This window comes from Scyliorhinus torazame, chromosome 17 (genome assembly GCF_047496885.1).
Source record: "Scyliorhinus torazame isolate Kashiwa2021f chromosome 17, sScyTor2.1, whole genome shotgun sequence".
In the NCBI taxonomy this organism is placed as follows: Eukaryota; Metazoa; Chordata; class Chondrichthyes; order Carcharhiniformes; family Scyliorhinidae; genus Scyliorhinus; species Scyliorhinus torazame.
The window spans coordinates 117,862,302-117,884,990 of NC_092723.1; the positions used below are offsets into that span (position 1 = coordinate 117,862,302).

The 22,689-nt window shown below is 51.0% G+C and overlaps 1 protein-coding gene across 2 annotated transcripts in view; it reads left to right on the forward strand.

The window, feature by feature from the left end:
• Nucleotides 1-22,689, forward strand: part of mmd2a (monocyte to macrophage differentiation-associated 2a) — a 234,928-nt gene that overhangs the window by 206,645 nt on the left and 5,594 nt on the right. For both annotated transcript variants that reach the window (XM_072480948.1, XM_072480949.1), the window contains one exon: nucleotides 12,998-13,067. In XM_072480948.1, the coding sequence (XP_072337049.1) occupies nucleotides 12,998-13,067 (70 nt within the window). The remainder of the gene's footprint in view (nucleotides 1-12,997; nucleotides 13,068-22,689) is intronic.

Sequence of the window (22,689 nt, forward strand, 5' to 3'; positions counted from 1 at the left end):
ACAATTTCTAAGTGACATTTTGGGTGGATTTAGCCAGATGTTTCATGCAGGCTTTTTGTGTGAGATCCAGTCGTGGATTCACTCACACTTGGTTATTTCTTTAGGCCTTGGGGAGTTTCTCCCCGGTCCAGCCACGTCTAGAAATTTCTTCAGCAGTGGAGAGTTGAACTCGCCGCGAAACTGGCTCCTCAGAGATTGGGGCGCCATTTTGAAAGGGTGCCCCGATCTCTAAGCGAGCTTGAGGATCTGCCACCCACCCCCCCATCCATAGGCAATGCCAGACATCACAGACATGTGCATTCCCCCCCCCATTTCAAGTGAGGACACCCAACACGGTGTCACTGAGGGTACCCCACTTTAAGACCCCCCTTCATCCCCCCCCCCAGCCTTCATGAGACCCCTTCATGTCATCTCTTCACCCTCCACCCTTTACACCCCCACCCCTTCTTTCATGGACATGGCCCCCTTAGGCCCCGACGTTTGGCAATGCCAGCCTGGCACCCTGACAATGCCAGCCTGGCACCCAGAATGCCCGGATGCCAGGGAGAATGTCAGAGCTCTGCTGTGTTCTGTCCCCAACCACCCGGGGGCCCCCAATGGCCTGTGAGACCCCCGAGTGGCTATCACGACTAGTCTCCGGTTGAGACCTTGCCGGTGTGGCCGGTGAATCCCGGGCGCTGGGTGGATGCTGCGTCATCGTTATCTGGATCATGCCCATGGAGGGTGACTCACGATCATATCGGAGACCAGTACAAAGCCCGATTTGGGCCTCTCCCATGATTCACCCATCGCACCCATATCTGTGCCAGCCGCAACGTGTTGGCTGAATCGCACCCATTACATTTGGTCCCCACAGTTGGAGCCCAAGCACTGACCCTTGTAATACCGCACTAGTCACAGCCTGACGACTTGGGAATTATCCGTTTATCCCTACTGTCTATTTTCTGTCTGTTGTCCGATCCTCAATCCATGTGAGTATATTTCTCCCAACTCCATGAGCTCTAATTTTGCTAACTAACCTCTTGTGCAGCACCTTATCGAAAGCCTTCTGAAAATCCAAATACATCACATCCACTGGTTCTCCCTCATATATTCTGCCAGTACCATCCTCAAGAAACTCCAACAGGTTTGTCAAACAATATTTCTCTTTCATAAATCTATGTTGACTCTGCCCAATCTCATTGTTATTTTATAAATGTTCATCCTTTATATTCTGGCACTTTCCCTACTACTGATGTCAAGCTAACAGGTCTGTAATTCCTTGTGTTACCTGCTTGGTGTTCAGGTTTGGGATATCTCATCTGGGCTGCAGAGGAACTTGGAGTGAGAGGGTAAAGATCCACGTAGGTACAAATGGCATAGGTAGAACAAGGACGGAGGTTCTGCTAAGGGAGTATGAACAGCTAGGAGATAAATTAAACAGCAGAACCAAAAAGGTAATAATATTTGGATTACTACCTGAGCCACAAGCTAATTGGCACAGGGTCAATAAGATTAAGGAGGTAAAGGTGTGTTTGGAGGTGGAGTGGGGAGAGGGTTTAGTTGTATGGAGAATTAGAAAATCAAAGTTAAAGGAGAAGGTAGAAGCGCAGGTTAATGGCGAGGGCTTTAAATTAGTTAAAGGGGCCAAGGGCTCAGGAGAGGTTAGTAACATTTCCAGAACACGTAATAGAACAGAGAGTATAGAAGGTGGCAAGAATCTAACTACAGGCAGATTAAAAAGGTGACAAATATGAGAAGGGGGGTGGTCAATGCAGGACTGAGGGTGTTGTACCTAAATGCACGGAATATACGAAACAAGGTAAATGAGCTTGTTGCGTACATTGAAATTGGCCGGTACGATATTGTGGGAATCACAGACACGTGGCTGCAAGAGGATCAGGGCTGGGATCTAAATATCAAAGGATATGTGGCCCAATGAAATGACATATAGATGGGCAAAGAGGTTGCATTGTTAGTAAGGAATGAAATTAAATCGATAGTAATAAGCGATATAGGATCAGAAGGCATAGAATCTCTGTGGGTGGAGTTGAGGAATCGCAAAGGGAAAAATACCCTGATAGGAGTTATGTACAGGCCCCCCAAGTAGTCAGGATGTGGGGCAGAAATTAAATCAGGAGATAGAACATGCATGTAAAAAAAGGGAATATTACAATAATCGTGGGGGACTTCAATATGCAGGTAGACTGGGAAAATCAGGTTGGTAGTGGATCCCAAGAAAAGGAATTTGTGGAATGTCTAAGAGATGTTTTTTTGGAGCAGCTTGTGACAGAGCCAACGAGGGAACAGGCAATTCTGGATTTGGTGATGTGAAATGAGGTAAACTTGTTTAGCAAACTTAAGGTGAAGCCATCTTTAGGGAGCAATGACCACAATATGATAGAATTTACCTTGCAGTTTGAGAGGGAGAAGCTGGAATCAGATGTAACGGCATTACAATTCAATAAGGGTAACTACAAATACATGAGGGAGGACCTTGCCAGAGTTGATTGGAAAAGGAGCCCAGCAGGGAAGACAGGGGAACAGCAATGGCAAGCGTTTTTTGGGGTTATTCGGGAGGAACAACAGAAATTCATCCCAAGGAGGAGGAAACATGCTGAGGGGAGGATGAGGCATCCATGGCTGATGAGAGAAGTCAAGGACAGCATAAAATCAACAGAAAAAACATACTAAGTGGCGAGGATTAGTGGGAAGCCAGAGAATTGGGAAGTCTTTAAAAGTGAGCAGAGGACTACTAAAAAGGCAATAAGGGGGGAGAAGATGAAATATTAGTGTGAGCTAGCTAGTAATATAAAATAAGGTAGCAAGAGTTTTTTTCAATATATAAAAGGTAAGAGAGACACAAGAATAGACATTGGACCACTGAAAAATCAGGCTGGAGAAGTAGTAACAGGAAACAAAGAAATGGCAGAGGAACTGAATAGTTACTTTGCATAGGTCTTCACGGTGGAAGACACTACTGGGAAACCAGAACTTCAAGAGAATCAGGGGGCAGAGGTGAGTGAAAATCCATATAATTATATAATTATCCACATAATTTACAGTGCAGAAGAAGACCATTTAGCCCATCAAGTCTGCACCGGCCCTTGGGAAGAGCACCCCACACAAGCCCTACGCCTTCACCCCATTCCCTTTATCCCCGTAACCCAGGAACCCCACCTAACCTTTGGACACTAATGGCAATTTAGAATGGCCAATCCACTTAACCTACATATCTTTGGACTGTGGGAGGAAACCGGAGCACCCGGACGAAACTCACGCACACACGGGGAGAATGTGCAGACTCCACACAGACAGTGACCCAAGCCGGGAATTGAACCTGGGACCCTGGAGCTGTGAAGCAACTGTGCTAACCACTATGCTACCGTGCAGTGGCCTTCACTAAGGAGAAGGTTCTGGGGGAAACTGAAAGGTGGATAAATCACCTGGACTGGATGGACGACACCCCATGGTTCTAAAGGAGATAGCTGAGGAGATTATGGAGGCATTGGTGGTGATTTTTCAGGAATCACTGGAGGCAGGGAGGACTGGAAAGTGGCTGATGTAACACCCCTGATTAAGAAGGGAGGGAGGCAGAAGACGGGAAATTATAGGTTGGTTAGCCTGACTTGGGTTATTGGTAAGATTTTCGAGTCCATTATTAAAGACGAGATTGCGGAGTATTTGGCATGATAAAACAGGACTGAGTCAGCATGGCTGACAAAATCTGTTAGAATTCTTTGAGGAAGTAACAAGGAAGTTAGACAAAGGAGAGCCAGTGGACGTGATCTACTTGGATTTCCAGCAGGCCTTTGACAAGGTGCTGTTAAATAAATTAAGAGTCCACAGTGTTAAGGGTAAGATACTGGCATGGATTGAGGATGGGTGACTGGCCGAAGGCAGAGAGTGAGGATAAAGGGGCCATTTTCGGGATGGCAGCCTGTGACTAATGGTGTGCCTCAGGGTCGATGTTCGGACCACACTTTTCACAATCTTATTGACCTTATTGAAACTTATACTGAGGGGCCTAGATAGAGTAGATATGGAGAAGAAGTTTCCACTAGTAGGAAAAACCAGAGCCCGAGGGCCAGCCTCAGATTGAAGGGATGATCCTTCAAAACTGAGATGAGGAGCAGTTTCTTCAGCGAGAGGGTGGTGAATCTGTGGAACTGTTTGCCGCAGAAGGCTGTGGAGGCTAAATCACTGAGTGTCTTTAAAACAGAGCTAGATAGGGGGCGAAATTCTCCCCCAACGGCGGGATGTCCGCCGACTGGCGCCAAAGACGGCGCCAATCAGACGGGCATCGCGCCGGCCCAAAGGTGCGGAATGCTCTGCATCTTTGGCGGCCTAGCCCCAACATTGAGGGGCTAGGCCGACGCCGGAGGGATTTCCGCCCCGCCAGCTGGCGGAAATGGCGTTTGTTGCCCCGCCAGCTGGCGCGGAAATGCGGCGCATGCGCGGGAGCGTCAGCGGCCGCTGTCAGTTTCCCGGCGCATGCGCGGGAGCGTCAGCGGCCGCTGTCAGTTTCCCACGCATGCGCAGTGGGGAGAGTCTCTTCCGCCTCCGCCATGGTGGAGACCGTGGCGGAGGCGGAAGGGAAAGAGTGCCCCCACGGCACAGGCCCGCCCGCGGATCGGTGGGCCCCGATCGCGGGCCAGGCCACCGTGGGGACACCCCCCGGGGTCAGATCGCCCCGCGCACCCCCCCCAGGACCCCGGAGCCCGCCCACGCCGCCTGGTCCCGCCGGTAAATACCAGGTTTGATTTACGCCGGCGGGACAGGCAATTTCTGGGCGGGACTTCGGCCCATCCGGGCCGGAGAATCCAGTGGGGGGTCCCACCAACCGGCGCGGCCCGATTCCCGCCCCCGCCCAATCTCCGGTACCGGAGACTTCGGCGGGGGCGGGATTCACGGCGGCCAACGGCCATTCTCCGACACGGCGGGGGGTCGGAGAATGACGCCCAGGTTCTTGATTAATAAGGGGTTATGGGGAGAAGGCAGGAGAATGGTGATGAGAAACATCTTAGCCATAATTAAATGGCGGAGCAGACCCGATGGGCCGAATGGCCTAATTCTGCTCCTATGTTTTATGGTTTTATTACTTTTTTACTAATACTAATCAACACTGAGTGCTGAATTTGGTGCATTTGAGTGCGATAGTGAGAGTTTGGTGACCGAGGGAGTGCTGAATTTGGTGCATTTGAGTGCGATAGTGAGAGTTTGGTGACCGAGGGAGTGCTGAATTTGGTGCATTTGAGTGCGATAGTGAGAGTTTGGTGACCGAGGGAGTTAGGTGAGGAGGGAGTAAGGCGCTCCTTTCATTTTGTTTCCGACATTTCCGCAAAGAGTGCGAAGAGAGCCAGGAGTTTACAGAAAGCATAGCTGACTGGGAGCAGGGTCGGAGGGCGGAGATCTAGTTAGTCCACAGGGCAGCTATATTCTGTCAGGTAAGAGGGGATGGAGGCTAAGCCAGTTACATGCTCCTCCTGTAGGATGTGGGTGGTGAGGGATACCACCGGTGTCCCCACTGACTATACCTGCGGGAAGTGCACCCAACTTCAGCTCCTCAAAGACCGTGTTAGGGAACTGGAGCTGAAGCTGGATGAACTTTGGATCATCCGGGAGGCAGAGGGGGTGATTGAGAAGAGTTACAAGGAGGTAACCACACCCAAGGTACAGGACAAGAATAGCTGGGTTACAGTCAGGGGGGAAAAAACAAACAGGCAGAAAGTGCAGGGATCCCTCGTGGCCGTTCCCCTTCAAAACAAGTATACCGTTTTGGATGCTGTTGGGGGGGATGACCTACCGGGGGAAGGCCCTAGCGGCCAGGTCTCTGGCACTGAGCCTGGCTCTGGGGCTCAGAAGGGAAGGGGGGAGAATAGAAAAGCAATAGTTGTAGGAGATTCAATGGTTAGGGGGATAGATAGGAGATTCTGTGGTCGCGAGCGAGACTCCCGGAAGGTATGTTGCCTCCCGGGTGCCAGGGCCAGGGATGTCTCGGATCGTGTCTTCAGGATCCTTAAGGGGGAGGGTGAGCAGCCAGAAGTCGTGGTGCACATTGGTACCAACGACATAGGTAGGAAAAGGGGTGTGGAGGTAATAAACAAGTTTAGGGAGTTAGGCTGGAAGTTAAAAGCCAGGACAGACAGAGTTGTCATCTCTGGTTTGTTGCCGGTGCTACGTGATAGCGAGGTTAGGAATAGGGACAGAGTGCAGTTGAACACGTGGCTGCAGGAATGGTGTAGGAGGGAGGGCTTCAGGTATTTGGATAATTGGAGTGCATTCTGGGGAAGGTGGGACCTGTACAAGCAGGACGGGTTGCATCTGAACCAGAGGGGCACCAATATCCTGGGAGGGAGGTTTTCTAGTACTCTTCGGGAGGGTTTAAACTAATTTGGCAGGGGAATGGGAACCGAATTTGTAGTCCAGCAACTAAGGTAGCCGATATTCAGGACGCCAAAGCGTGTAATGAGGCAGTGGGGAAGGGAACACTGACAAAGGAGAGTACTTGCAGGCACGGAGAGGGGTTGAAGTGTGTATACTTCAACGCAAGAAGCATCAGGAATAAGGTGGGTGAACTTAAGGCATGGATCAGTACTTGGGACTACGATGTGGTGGCCATCACGGAAACTTGGATAGAAGAGGGGCAGAAATGGTTGTTGGAGGTCCCTGGTTATAGATGTTTCAATAAGATTAGGGAGGGTGGTAAAAGAGGTGGGGGGGTGGCATTATTAATTAGAGATAGTATAACAGCTGCAGAAAGGCAGTTCGAGGAGTATCAGCCTACTGAGGTAGTATGGGTTGAAGTCAGAAATAGGAAAGGAGCAGTCACCTTGTTAGGAGTTTTCTATAGGCCCCCCAATAGTAGCAGAGATGTGGAGGAACAGATTGGGAAACAGATTTTGGAAAGGTGCAGAAGTCATAGGGTAGTAGTCATGGGCGACTTTAACTTCCCAAATATTGAGTGGAAACTCTTTAGATCAAATAGTTTGGATGGGGTGGTGTTTGTGCAGTGTGTCCAGGAAGCTTTTCTAACGCAGTATGTAGATTGTCCGACCAGAGGAGGGGCAATATTGGATTTAGTACTGGGTAATGAGCCAGGGCAAGTGATAGATTTGTTAGTGGGGGAGCATTTTGGAGATAGTGACCACAATTCTGTGACTTTCACTTTAGTAATGGAGAGGGATAGGTACGTGCAACAGGGCAAGGTTTACAATTGGGGGAAGGGTAAATACGATGTTGTCAGACAAGAATTGAAGTGCATAAGTTGGGAACATAGGCTGGCAGGGAAGGACACAAGTGAAATGTGGAACTTGTTCAAGGAACAGGTGCTACGTGTCCTTGATATGTATGTCCCTGTCAGGCAGGGAAGAGATGGTCGAGTGAGGGAACCATGGTTGACAAGAGAGGTTGAATGTCTTGTTAAGAGGAAAAAGGTGACTTATGTAAGGCTGAGGAAACAAGGTTTAGACAGGGCATTGGAGGGGTACAAGATAGCCAGAAGGGACCTGAAGAAAGGGATTAGGAGAGCTAAGAGAGGGCATGAACAATCTTTGGCGAGTAGGATCAAGGAAAACCCCAAGGCCTTTTACACATATGTGAGAAATATGAGAATGACTAGAGCGAGGGTAGGTCCGATCAAGGACAGTAGCGGGAGATTGTGTATTGAGTCTGAAGAGATAGGAGAGGTCTTGAACGAGTACTTTTCTTCTGTATTTACAAATGAGAGGGGCGATATTGTTGGAGAGGACAGTGTGAAACAGATTGGTAAGCTCGAGGAAATACTTGTTAGGAAGGAAGATGTGTTGGGCATTTTGAAAAACTTGAGGGTAGACAAGTCCCCCGGGCCTGACGGGATATATCCAAGGATTCTATGGGAAGCAAGAGATGAAATTGCAGAGCCGTTGGCAATGATCTTTTCGTCCTCACTGTCAACAGGGGTGGTACCAGGGGATTGGAGAGTGGCGAATGTCGTGCCCCTGTTCAAAAAAGGGACTAGGGATAACCCTGGGAATTACAGGCCAGTTAGTCTTACTTCGGTGGTAGGCAAAGTAATGGAAAGGGTACTGAAGGATAGGATTTCTGAGCATCTGGAAAGACACTGCTTGATTAGGGATAGTCAGCACGGATTTGTGAGGGGTAGGTCTTGCCTTACAAATCTTATTGAATTCTTTGAGGAGGTGACCAAGCATGTGGATGAAGGTAAAGCAGTGGATGTAGTGTACATGGATTTTAGTAAGGCATTTGATAAAGTTCCCCATGGTAGGCTTATGCAGAAAGTAAGGAGGCATGGGATAGTGGGAAATTTGGCCAGTTGGATAACGAACTGGCTAACCGATAGAAGTCAGAGAGTGGTGGTGGATGGCAAATATTCAGCCTGGATCCCAGTTACCAGTGGCGTACCGCAGGGATCAGTTCTGGGTCCTCTGCTGTTTATGATTTTCATTAATGACTTGGATGAGGGAGTTGAAGGGTGGGTCAGTAAATTTGCAGATGATACGAAGATTGGTGGAGTTGTGGATAGTAAGGAGGGCTGTTGTCGGCTGCAAAGAGACATAGATAGGATGCAGAGCTGGGCTGAGAAGTGGCAGATGGAGTTTAACCCTGAAAAGTGTGAGGTTGTCCATTTTGGAAGGACAAATATGAATGCGGAATACAGGGTTAACGGTAGAGTTCTTGGCAATGTGGAGGAGCAGAGAGATCTTGGGGTCTATGTTCATACATCTTTGAAAGTTGCCACTCAAGTGGATAGAGCTGTGAAGAAGGCCTATGGTGTGCTCGCGTTCATTAACAGAGGGATTGAATTTAAGAGCCGTGAGGTGATGATGCAGCTGTACAAAACTTTGGTAAGGCCACATTTGGAGTACTGTGTACAGTTCTGGTCACCTCATTTTAGGAAGGATGTGGAAGCTTTGGAAAAGGTGCAAAGAAGATTTACCAGGATGTTGCCTGGAATGGAGAGTAGGTCTTACGAGGAAAGGTTGAGGGTTTTAGGCCTTTTCTCATTAGAACGGAGAAGGATGAGGGGCGACTTGATAGAGGTTTATAAGATGATCAGGGGAATAGATAGAGTAGACAGTCAGAGACTTTTTCCCCGGGTGGAACAAACCATTACAAGGGGACATAAATTTAAGGTGAAAGGTGGAAGATATAGGAGGGATATCAGAGGTAGGTTCTTTACCCAGAGAGTAGTGGGGGCATGGAATGCACTGCCTGTGGAAGTAGTTGAGTCGGAAACATTAGGGACCTTCAAGCAGATATTGGATAGGTACATGGATTACGGTTAAATGATATAGTATAGATTTATTTGTTCTCAAGGGCAGCACGGTAGCATTGTGGATAGCACAATTGCTTCACAGCTCCAGGGTCCCAGGTTCGATTCCGGCTTGGGTCACTGTCTGTGCGGAGTCTGCACGTCCTCCCCGTGTCTGCGTGGGTTTCCTCCGGGTGCTCCGGTTTCCTCCCACAATCCAAAGATGTGCGGGTTAGGTGAATTGGCCAATGATAAATTGCCCTTAATGTCCAAATTGCCCTTGGTGTTGGGTGGAGGTGTTGAGTTTGGGTAGGGTGCTCTTTCCAAGAGCCGGTGCAGACTCAAAGGGCCGAATGGCCTCCTTCTGCACTGTAAATTCAATGATAATCTATGATTAATCTAGGACAAAGGTTCGGCACAACATCGTGGGCCGAAGGGCCTGTTCTGTGCTGTATTTTCTATGTTCTATGTTCTAATTTCTTTCAATCCCACTGGTCCCATAGCTTCCTGATATTTCAGGGAGGTTTTTCGTATCATCCTTCACAAAGACAGACACAGAGGCCTATATTTTCCGGGCCGCCCACGTGGGAATCGTAGAGGGCTGGACGGGTAATTTGATGGGCCAGCAAATATCTGTTGACTTCGGACAAGAATTTTCAATCCCAACCACCCAAAGTATTTTCATTTCTCTGCCATTTCCTTATTACCCATTAGAAATTCTCTGTAATGGGCTTGCATTTGCCTTTACTAACCTTTAATAATCTTTCATCTTTATTGTCACAAGTAGGCTTGCATTAACACTTCAATGAAGTTACTGTGAAAATCCCCTAGTCGCCTCACTCCGGCGCCTTTTTGGGTACACAAAGGGAGAATTCAGAATGACCAATTCACCTAACAGCAAGTCTTTCGGGACTTCATAGAATTTACAGTGCAGAAGGAGGCCATTTGGCCCATCGAGTCTGCACCGGCTCTTGGAAAGAGCGTCCTACCCAAGCCCACACCACCCTATCCCCATAACCCAGTAACCCCATTCAACCAACACTAAGGACAATTTTGGACACTAAGGGCAATTTAGCATGGCCAATCCACCTAACCTGCACATCTTTGGACTGTGGGAGGAAACCGGAGCACCCGGAGGAAACCCACGCAGACACGGGGAGAACGTGCAGACTGCACACAGACAGTGACCCAGCCGGGAATCAAACCTGGGACCCTGGAGCTGTAAAGCAATTGTGCTAACCACTGTGCTACCGTGCTGCCCCTTGTGGGAGGAAACCCATGCAGACACGGGGAGAACGTGCAGACTCTGCAGAGACAGTGACCCAGGCCAGGAATCGAACCTGAGACACTGACGCGTGAATCAGCAATGCTCACCACTGTGCTGCCCAGTCTGTTTTACAGTCTGTTTATATGTTCCCCACGAGTTTACTTTCCTATTCTATTTTCTCTTTCTTTACCAATTTCTTGGTTCGCCTTTGCTGAATTTTAAAATGCTCCCAATCCTCAGGTTCACTACATTTTGCTAGCAACTTTATATAGCACTGCATCTATTCTGAGTGCCTGGCCAGCTTAACTGACCAATCAAGCTTCACAATTATTCTATCTCTTTAGGTTTCTGTGATGATCATGTACGATTAACTGGGTTGAGAATGGCCCTTCCTAAATAGGATTGCTGTTTTGAAGTTATACAAGACCAGGATGATACTTTGCTTAATATCTAAACCAGTGTAATCAATGATGCTTTTCTTAAATTCCGTAGTAGTGCCCCATAAGAAATCATCAGATGCATCATGAAGGTGCCTGAAATTGAGAAGGCACTGTGGGATCTGCTTTTACCAGGCCATATCCTATTTTCAACAATACAGATATCCCCAAAAATTGCCATGCGTCATTCAGGCCATTTTCGTTTCCGTCAATGTCCTTCCGCAGCCCCTGCTTTTTAGGCAGCTTCAGAAACACCTCTCTCCGAAAAGCATCGCATTGGGAAAATGTTGCTTTTAAGTTGATTGACCTACATTCCCATGAGAATGTGGCCAAATAAGAGCCAAAAACATTTTATCAGTCCAGTCGTGGGGGAGTCCACTCTAACATTTGGCATAACAATGGGCAGCACGGTAGCCTTGTGGATAGCACAATTGCTTCACAGCTCCAGGGTCCCAGGTTCGATTCTGGCTTGGGTCACTGTCTGTGCGGAGTCTGCACATCCTCCCCGTGTGTGCGTGGGTTTCCTCCGGGTGCTCCGGTTTCCTCCCACAGTCCAAAGATGTGCAGGTTAGGTGGATTGGCCATGATAAATTGCCCTTAGTGTCCAAAATTGCCCTTAGTGTTGGGTGGGGTTACTGGGTTACGGGGATAGGGTGGCGGTGTTGACCTTGGGTAGGGTGCTCTTTCCAAGAGCCGGTGCAGACTCGATGGGCCGAATAGCCTCCTTCTGCACTGTAAATTCTATGAAATCTATGATTTGCATCACCCAGTTGCTCTTGCTACTGGCCTCGATTTAATTTTATAAGTCCCACGTGCAGGGATCTCTTCAATAAAAATCCAACAACCCAGCAAAGCTATTTGACCCCAATTGGTATGCCAGATCAAATTCCAAATCCTTTCCAGATGTCTCACTCCCTTTGTTTTGCTTCTCTTACTCATTAATCCCTAGCCTTGTTGGCAGTCACCAAAACTTCACAATTGGGTGGAATTCTCCCCCCCCACGCCGGGTGGGAGAATCGCCGGGGCGTTGCGCGAGTCCCGCCATGTCGCCCCGGCACCCGGACGCGATTCTTCCACCCCCCCCGGCTTTTACGTGGCGTGGCGCATAAATGATGCGCCGCCGTTCCTAGCCCCCCGGGGGCGGGAGAATAGGGGGCTGGGAGCGGCCTCCGACGCCGTAGTGAAACACTCCGGTTTTCACTCCGGCGTCGGGACTTAGTCTCCAGGTGGGAGAATTGCGCCCGATATCTTTTCGTAATTCCGTCAGATGGCTTTCCGAGGCCTTTATTTTTTTGTCTTATCTATTCAAGCTATCGCCTCTACTTCCACTTTTCAGTGTGTGGGGACAATTACTGTGAAATCTCTTACACTATTGGAGGTTCTTACGGTAATTCATGATCATTTTCAAATTCAAGAGGCACTTCTGGACATCTAGCATTACTTTCATGGAGTAAAAAACTCTTTCGCTCCATTCTGCCAGTCCATGGATCTCGAAATTTGGCCACCAGCCTCACCATTCAACCAGTGGCTATTTCTTGCCATCTCACAACCGTCACCATCTCCAGTCTTTAATATTCTCTGGACATATGCCACCTGAGCACCTACTCTGGGTAATTGTCCTGTGGATGTGATCATTCTATCACGTGTATCATGATCACTCATTCTCTGGTCCTTGATCTGCCACATGCTGTTCCTCAAGACCCTCATCAGAACATTTGAGGTAAAAGGTGTCTTCTTTAATTCTATCAAATTGCTCAGAATCTGATTTTTTTCCACATAATTTCCTTTGACAGGTACTATCGTACCTTAAGCCTTACCAGGGCCTCTCCATTCCCAATGGTGCTCTCTTTTATTGTATATCACCAACTGAATACAATTAATGCCCAATTGATCTTTATATATTGATACCCCCAATTACCCATTAGTCCTTCTGTGGAAGATATAGTGAGTATTTAATTTTGCCCATGATGGACATGATTATAGTAACAAGCTTGTTCTCAAGGTGACACTCTTTCCTCTTTCTCTCTGACTCCCCATACCCTCTGATGTTTCCTCTTGCAGGTATAAAATTGTGGAATTGATCTGCTACATGGTTATGGGCATCTTTCCTGCACTCGTCATTCTCTCAATGGTAAGGTTGCTTTGTGTGTGTGGTGTGGTTGTCCGAGTGTTAGAAGAGCGAGGGGGTTATGTTGAGCTTGTAGAAGTCACTAATTTGGTCTCAGCTGGAATATTGTGTCAGTTCTGGGTACCACACTTAAGGAGGGATGTGAAGGCATCAGAGAGAGTGCAGAAAAGGTTGACGAGAATGGTTCCAGGGATGAGGAACTTCAGGTGTGAAGATAGATTGGAGAAGTTGGGACAGATTCCCTTAGAGAAAAAAGAAAGCTGAGAGGAGATTTGATGGAGGTGTTCAAAATCATGAGGGATCTGGACGGAGTAGATATGGAGAAACTGTTCCCATTGGTGTAAGGATCGAGAATGAGAGGGTGTAGATTTAAAGTAATTAGTAAAAGAAACAAAATTGATATGAGGAACAATGTTTTCTCCAAGTGGTTAAGGTCTGGAATGCACTGCCTGAGAGTGTAGTTGAAGCAAGTTCAACTGAAGCATTCAAAAGGGAATTAAACTTATTTCATAAGGACGAATGTGCAGGATTGGGGAGAGGGTGGGGGAATGGCTCTAGGTGATTTGCTCATTTGGAGTGCCGGTGCAGACATGATAGGCCAAATGGCCTCTTTCTCCACCATAACAATTCTGTGTGTGCACAAGTGTGTGTCTGAGTTTTGTGTATGTGTGTGGATGTATCGCAGTGTTGTGTGTATGCGTGGGTACGTGTATGCGTTTCCGAGTGTTATATATGTGTGTGGGAGCATCGGAGTGTTGTATATGTATTAGAGTGTGAGTCTGAATGTTGTGTGTGCAATTGTGTGTCTGAGTGGTGTGTGTGTATCGGAGTGTTATATGTGTGTGTGGGTTTATCCGAGTGTTGTGAGTATTGGAGTGTTGTGTGTGTGTGTATCCGAGTGTTATATACATAAATGTGTGTGTATCCGAGTGTTATATACATATATGTGTGTGTATCCGAGTGTTATATACATATATATGTGTGTGTGCGTGTGTACGCATCCATGTGTTATTTACATAGAAGTGTGTGTGTGTATGTGTATATCCGAGTGTTACATACATATGTGTGTGTGTGTATCCGAGTGTCATATACACGTGTGTGTGTGTGTCTGAGTGTTATATACACATGTGTGTATCCAAATGCTATGTACATATGTGTGCATGTGTATCTGAGTGTGTGTGTGTTGCCCCTCTAAAAGTAAGTCCTTTACCCTCTCCAGCCCCTTATCTTTCCACTCCCCAAACATGGCATCCAGTTTCCCCAGTTGGACGAATGATTCCCACAAATAGGGGACCACCTCACCCCCAATGCCAGCGGAGCTGCCGCCATACCTTTAACGTGGAAATGACCACCGGATTTGATGAATGCTTCGCTGGAGCAAACGGCCATGGAAGCGGTCGCCAGCACCTCCAGACTCGACCCCTTAACTGACCCCAACTCCATCTGTACCCAGAAAATCTCCCGGTCCTCGAACCAACCTAGCACCTTCTCCACATAATAGTAAAACAACAGGTTCGGCAGCGGCAACCACCCAGCCTGACGTTCCCTCTGTAAGACCCCCCCCGAATCAGAGGAGATTACCCGCCCAAATAAACCCTCTTGTAAAGCTGCTCCAGCCCCCAGGAAGACCAAAAGGCACTGAAACAATAACATGAATCTGGGCAGTCCAGAGACAATGGAAGGCTGTCCCATCTCTGCAAATCCCCCCTCACCCTACTCGCCAAACTAGTGAAGTCCAACTTGCTAGGCCACCCCCAATCCCACGCCACCTGGACCCCCAGACAGCGGAAGGTTGTCCTAGCACAATGAAAATGCAGCCCCCGCACTTCAGATGCCCCCCTCAAGGGGCCACTTACAAAGTACTCACACTTCCCAACATTCAACTTATACCCCAAAATTCAGCCAAACCTCTCCAATATCCCCATAAAGCACCCACCCCTGCCCCTGTGTCCTTACATACAACAAGAGATTGTCATCATACAAAGATGATTGTATGTGCTCTATTACCCACCCCCCGCCCCCCCCGCCCCATTCACAATCCCTCTCCATTTGTCCAAGGCCCTCAAGGCAATTGCCAATGGCTCAATTGCCACGCGTGCAACAATGGACACATAGGACAACCCTGCCTCATCCCCCTGTACAACCTAAAGGTCCCTGAACTCAAGGTGTTAGTCCGCACATTAGCAGACAGTGCCTCATGTAACAGCCGCACCCACGACACAAGCACCAGGTCAAACCCAAATTTATCCAGAACCATAAACATGTATCTCCACGCAACCCTGTCACAGGCCTTTCCTGTGTCCAAAGACACAATTATCTCCAGCTCTGGCCCCACTGCCGGTGTAAGAGCCACATTGAGTATCCGCCTCACATTAGACGTTTTGCCTTTCATAAAGCTCGTCTGATCCTCCCCTATAACTTCTGGGAGACATGGCTCTAACCTTAATGCTAAAACCTTAGGTAGAAGTTTTGCATCCACATTAAGCAGAGAAATTGGCCAGTACGATTCACACTCTGGAATCCTAATCCTTCTTTAGAAGTCATGATGTGGAGATGCCGGCGTTGGACTGGGGTGGGCAGTGTAAGAAGTCTTACAACACCAGGTTAAAGTCCAACAGGTTTGTTCTCCACGTACTCGTGCACCACCCCATTTATCCATGGACAACAGGTCAAACTGCATTTGCAGCTTCTTCCTGCATGCCCAAAGCTCTGGCATGGAATCACTTGCATTCTCTCTACCATAACGAGAATCTCATTCACCAGCTCCTGGCACTCCTGCCTAGCCTCCCTATCCAGATGAGACAAAATGAAGTCCCCCCTAATCACTGTCTTTAACCCCTCCCACAACGTGGAGGGAGAGTCCATCCCATTCTTATTCCGTGCCACATAGTCCCTTATGGGCAAAGAAAAATTAGAACAAAACCTGGGGCGTCATTCTCCGACCCCCCGCCGGGTCGGAGAATGGCCGTTGGCCGCCGTGAATCCCGCCCCCGCCCCCGCCGAAGTCTCCGCTCCCGGAGATTGGGTGGGGGCGGGAATCGGGCCGCGCCGGTTGGCGGGATCCCCCGCTGGATTCTCCGGCCCGAATGGGCCGAAGTCCCGCCCAGAAATTGCCTGTCCCGCCGGCGTAAATCAAACCTGGTATTTACCGGCGGGACCAGGCGGCGTGGGCGGGCTCCGGGGTCCTGGGGGGGGGCGCGGGGCGATCTGACCCCGGGGGGTGCCTGCACGGTGGCCTGGCCCGCGATCGGGGCCCACCGATCCGTGGGCGGGCCTGTGCCGTGGGGGCACTCTTTCCCTTCCGCCTCCGCTACGGCCTCCACCATGGCGGAGGCGGAAGAGACTCTCCCCACTGCGCATGCGCGGGAAACCGACAGCGGCCGCTGACGCTCCCGCGCATGCGCCGGGAAACTGACAGCGGCCGCTGACGCTCCCGCGCATGCGCCGCATTTCCGCGCCAGCTGGCGGGGCAACAAACGCCATTTCCGCCAGCTGGCGGAGCGGAAATCCCTCCGGCGTCGGCCTAGCCCCTCAATGTTGGGGCTAGGCCGCCAAAGATGCGGAGCATTCCGCACCTTTGGGCCGGCGCGATGCCCGTCTGATTGGCGCCCTGTTTGGCGCCAGTCGGCGGACATCCTTTGGGGGAGAATTTTGCCCCTGTAGTCAGTCAACAAACCCACAACCAACCTCTACCCCGTATGCTGCACCTGAACCACCTCCAGCTTCAAATACATCCAATATGGCACATGGTCTAAAATGACCACCGTCAAATATTTCATTTTCTTTTCATTTCATTTCATTTCATTTCATATTCTGCACTTTTTACCCCAGGGAGCAAAGTCTTACTCATAATAAAGAAGTTGATCCTCGAGTATACCTTCTGCACCATCGATAAAAACAAAAACTCCTGAGTTCACAAACCCAAAATCACCACGGATCCCATCTCCTCAATAAATGCTGCCAACACCTTTGCCATCACAGAATGAGACAGCGACTTTGGCCTGGAGCGATCTAACCTTGGAGCTAAAACACAGTTAAAATCCCCTCCTAAAATCAGCTGGTGCATATCCAACTCTGGAATGGCAGCCAACAGCCGTTCCATAACCTTAACATTAACATCATCCCAATTTGGGATGTACACATTCACACATGCACCCCACTTGACCTACTATCGAACCCGGAATGAAAATCCTGACTCGCACAAACCTTCCGCAACCTGGTCTGATCCCACACCCACAGGTGAGTCTCCTGCAAGAACACCACAATGACCCCCAAACCTTTCTCACCCTCCCGTCCCCTCGAATCAGCCATCAGCATCGTGGTTTAATGTTCCTACCCTAATTCCCAGAGCCCCAGGTCCACCGAAGATGGGACAAAGAAAAGGTTTTGGACACTGTTAGCACTCCCCTCCCCCCTGCCATTATCCCGTGTCCCCTTCTTACATGCCCGCAAACTACCTGGCACTACATCCCCCCCCCCCCCCCCCCCCCCCAACCCTCCACCACATGAACAAATAGCTAGGCCTATTGTATCCCACCCCATCAGGCCCAACAGATGGCACTCTCTCCCCCCCCCCCCACCTCATTCCACTCCCGTTCACTAGGTTCCCCTCTCCCCACCGCTAGTAATGTGGCCCCCAGCCAGGAACCCCTTCCAATATTCCTCAAAACCAACATCCAACTCCACCCCTTCTATCCCAAACTCCCTAACAACATGCCCACCCCCCACTATCGTTAACCAGCCTCTTTCCCCTCCAAAACCCACACACCCATCCCCTTGTTTTTATTAAAACACCCCCTCCAAACAAAACCAAAAACACCCAGCATGCAAACACATATAATAATAATCTTTATTAGTGTGGTGAACGTATTGTACCAACCATTCACCACCGTATTACATTGTATCACGCTGTTGCCCATGCGAGCTCCACCTATGGACCATTGTACTGTACTACACGGAATGTATCATGTTGGTGCCCTTGTGGGCACCGCCCCTGGCTCCACCCACTTGAGGGGAGGTATAAAGAGCAGCTGCCCTTAGGCGGCCCTCACTAGCAGAGCAGTCGCAGGCAGGCACTGTTCTAGTCGATTAAAGCCACTGTCCACTTCAACTCTCTGTCTTGCATGAATTGATGGTCGCATCAATTTAATCGACTACAACACCACAATGGAATCGGCCCTCAAACCTGACCGACTGGAGCTCGACCCACAGGCCGCGGAAGCCAAAGGGATTTTTTCATACTAGCTCCGACGTTTCGAGGCCTACCACGCCGCTTCCTCCTCGCCCTCCTTCACCGATGAACAGAAGCTGAGCCTCCTCCACGCCCGGGTGAGCCATCAAATCTCTGTACAACTCGAGGAAGCCTCCACATATGTGGACGCCCTCGCGATGCTGAAGCGCCTATACGTAAGGCCGGTGAACGAGGTGTACGCGCAGCATCTCCTCACCACTCACCGCCAATGCCCCGGGGAATCGCTGGAGGAGTACCTACGCGACCTCAAATCCTTCCGCGAAGCTGCAACTACAAGGCCGTCACGGCCTGTCAACATATGGACTTCGCCGTCCGGGACGCCTATGTGGCTGGGGTCCGGTCCAACTACATCAGACGGCGCCTGCTCAAGAAAGGCGCCCTCGACCTAGAAGAGACGGTAAATCTAGCCGCCTACCTAGAAGTAGCGTTTCAAAACCTCAACGCGTTCCCGTTTGATCACACAACCCCCTCGTGGACCCCCGACCAGAGAGTACCCCAGGCCTGTGCCATGCGGCTGCCCACCCAACACGGGGGGGCTACTCTGCCATTTCTGCGGCCAGCACCAGCACCCCAGGCAGCGCTGCCCGGCTCGGAACTGCAGCGACTGCGGCAAAAAGGGACACTTCGCCAAAGTTTGCCTGGCCAGGTCCAAATCCTCCAAATCGCAGGCCCGTCTCTCGGACTCACAGGCCCGCAGACCCCACAGTGTGGCTGCGTGCCTGCCGGCCGCGCCTCCTCCGGACGCGCCATCGGCTTTGTGTTGTCCATGGGGGCAGCCATCTTCAAACCCGCACAACACGTGCGACTCACGAGGGCCGCCATCTTGGCCACCGTCTCCCATGCAGCCCGCCATGTGCGACTCATGGGGGCCGCCATCTTGGATGCCATCTTCCTCGCCGCCCGACGGGGGCGGCCATCTTGGCTGCCATCTGCAACGCCGCCCGACACGTGCGACCGACAAGGGCAGCCATCTTGGGACCACCCCATCACCTCCGACCACGCCGGCTACCCGCAACTCGGCGCAGTCACCCTCGACCAGTCATGACCAAAACACCTCCAGAACTCCATGATGACCGTCCGGGTCAATGGACACGAAACGCCTTGCCTGGTTGACTCCGGGAGCACGGAGAGCTTCATTCACCCAGACACGGTAAGGCGCTATTCACTCCAAATCTTCCCCGCACTTCAAACAATCTCCCTCGCTTCCGGATCGTACGCAGTGCAGATCCGGGGGTACACTGTCGCGAACCTCGTGATACAGGGCGCCGAGTACGCCAATTGTAAACTATATGTACTCCCTGATCTCTGTGCTCCTCTCCTGTTGGGACTGGACTTCCAGTGCAACCTCAGGAGCCTAACCCTGATGTTCGGCGGGCCCCTACCGCCACTCACTGTATGTAGCCTCACGACCCTAAAGGTCGACCCTCCCCCGCTCTTCGCAAATCTCACCGCCGATTGTAAGCCAGTCGCCACCTGAAGCAGGCGGTACAGCATCCAGGACAGGACTTTTATCAGGTCCGAGGTCCAGCAACTCTTGCGGGAAGGGATCATCGAGGCCAGTAACAGCCCCTGGAGAGCACAGGTAGTGGTCGTCAGGACCGGGGAAAAGAACCGGATGGTTGCAGACAACAGCCAAACCATAAACCGGTATATGCATCTCGATGCGTACCCCCTCCCCGGATAGCGGACATGGTTAATCAGATGACACATTACCGAGTCTTCTCCATGGTGGATCTGAAGTCTGCGTACCACCAGCTCCCAATCCGCCCGGGGGACCGCCACTACACGGCCTTTGGGGTAGACGACCGCCTCTTTCACTTCCTCTGGGTTCCCTTCTGCGTCACAATCGTAGTCTCGGTCTTCCAAAGAACGATGGACCGAATGGTGGACCAGTACGGGCTGCGGGCCACATTTCCGTACTTGGACAATGTCACCATCTGCGGCCACGACCAGCAGGACCACAACGCCAACCTCCAGAAATTTCTCCAAACTGCCCAAGCCCCCAACCTCACTTATAACCAGGAGAAATGCGTTTTCCGCACAACCAGACTAGCCATCCTCGGCTAAGTCGTGGAAAACGGAGTTCTAGGGCCCGACCCCGACCGTATGCACCCCCTCCTGCAACTCCCCCTTCCCCACTGACCCAAGGCCCTGAAAAGATGCCTCGGGTTCTTTTGCTATTATGCCCAGTGGGTCCTCAACTATGCGGACAAAGCCCGCCCACTGATCAAAGCTACCACCTTCCCAGTGGCGGCTGAGGCCCGCCAGGCCTTCAGCCGCATCAAGGCAGATATTGCCAAAGCCGCGATGTGCGCGGTGGACGAATCCGTCCCCTTCCAGGTGGAGAGCGACGCGTCAGAGGTCGCCCTCACCGCCACCCTCAATCAGGCGGGCAGGCCAGTAGCATTTTTCTCCCCTACCCTCAACACCTCTGAAATTCGACACTCCTCAGTCGGAAAACAAGCCCAAGCCATCGTGGAAGCTGTGCGGCACTGGAGGCACTACCTCGCTGGTAGGAGGTTTACCCTCGTCACCGACCACATGATACACAGCAGGGCAAGTTCAAGAAAGCTAAGATCTTGAGGTGGAGGATCGAACTCTCCACCTATAATTACGATATTGTGTATCGTCCTGGGAAGCTCAACGAGCCCCCAATGCCCTGTGCCACGGCACGTGCGCCAGCGCGCAAGATGACCGACTACAGGCCATCCATGATGACCTCTGCCACATGGGGGTCACCCGGCTTCTCCACCACATCAGGGCCCGCAACCTGACCCACTGAGGAGGTCAGGGCCTTGACCAGGGACGGCCAAATCTGCGCGGAGTGTAAGCCGCAATTCTATTGACTGGATAAGGCCCACCTGGTGAAGGCATCCCGGCCCTTTGAGCGCCTCAGTATCGACTTCAAAGGGCTCCACCCCTCTACCAACCACAACACTTATTTCCTCAACGTCGTTTACGAGTTCTCCCGCTTCCCCTTTGCAATCCCTTGCCCCGACATGACCGCGGCCACTGTCATTAAGGCCCTGCATAGTATCTTTACCTTGTTCGGTTTCCCCACTTACGTCCACAGTGACCGGGGCTCCTCATTTATGAGCGACGAACTGTGTCAGTACCTGCTCGGAAAGGGCATCGCCTCGAGCAGGACGACCAGTCCAGTTACAACCCCTGGGGAAACGGATAGGTGGAGAGGGAGAACGCAACGGTCAGGAAGGCCGTCCTCCTGGCCCTACGGTCTAGGAATCTCCCAGTTTCCCACTGACAGGAGGTCCTCCCCGAAGCGCTCCACTCCATTAGGTCCCTCCTTTGCACAGCCACGAACGAGACCCATCATGACCGCCTGTTTGTCTTCCCTAGAAAATCCACCTCCGGGGTCTCGCTTCCATCCTGGCTGAAGATACCGGGGCCCGTCCTACTCCGCAAACACGTAAGGAGCCATAAGTCCGACCCCCTGGTCGAGAGGGTCCAGCTCCTCCACACCAACCCCCAGTACGCATACGTAGAACACCCCGACGGCTGACTGGATACAGTCTCCCTCCGGGACCTGGCACCGGCAGGTTCCCCTACCATCACCCCAACCTACCCCCCCCCCCCAACCTACACCGAACAGCGTGCCCACCCCTACATGGCCTCTACACCCCCTCCTATGGTCCCTCCCCCCTTCGCCGACCCACAGGAATGAGGCTCCTGAAGACACACTCCCGGAGCCCACGCCTGTGCCCGCACCGATGAGTTCACCACCCATGCCCGCTGCGAAACCAGAGCTCCGGCGATCGCAGCGCATGATCAGGGCGCCGGACAGACTGAACCTGTGAGCTCTTCACCCCCGCCGGACTTCAATTTTATAACAGGGGGTGAATGTGGTGAATGTATTGTACTAACCATTCACCACCGTATTACCTCACGCTGTTGTCCATGTGGGCTCCACCTATGGACCATTGTACTGTACTACACGGAATGTATTATGTTGGTGCCCTTGTGGGCTCTGCCCCTAGCTCCACCCCCTTGAGGGGAGGTATAAAGAGCAGCTGCCCTGTAGGCGGCCCTCACTAGCAGAGCAGTCGCAGACAGGCACTGTTCTAGTCGATTAAAGCCACTGTTCACTTCAACTCTCTGTCTCGTGTGAATTGATGGTCGCATCCATTAGTGTCATAAGTAGGCTTACATTACACTGCAGTGAAGTTACTGTGAAAAGCCCCTAGTCGCCACATTCTGGCACCTGTTCCGGTACACCGAGGGAGAATTCAGAATGTCCAGTTCACCTAACAAGCACGTCTTTCGGAACTTGTGGGGGAAAACCGGTGCACCCAGAGGAAACCCACGCAGATACATGGCGAACGTATAGACTCCGCACAGACAGTGACCCAAGTGGCA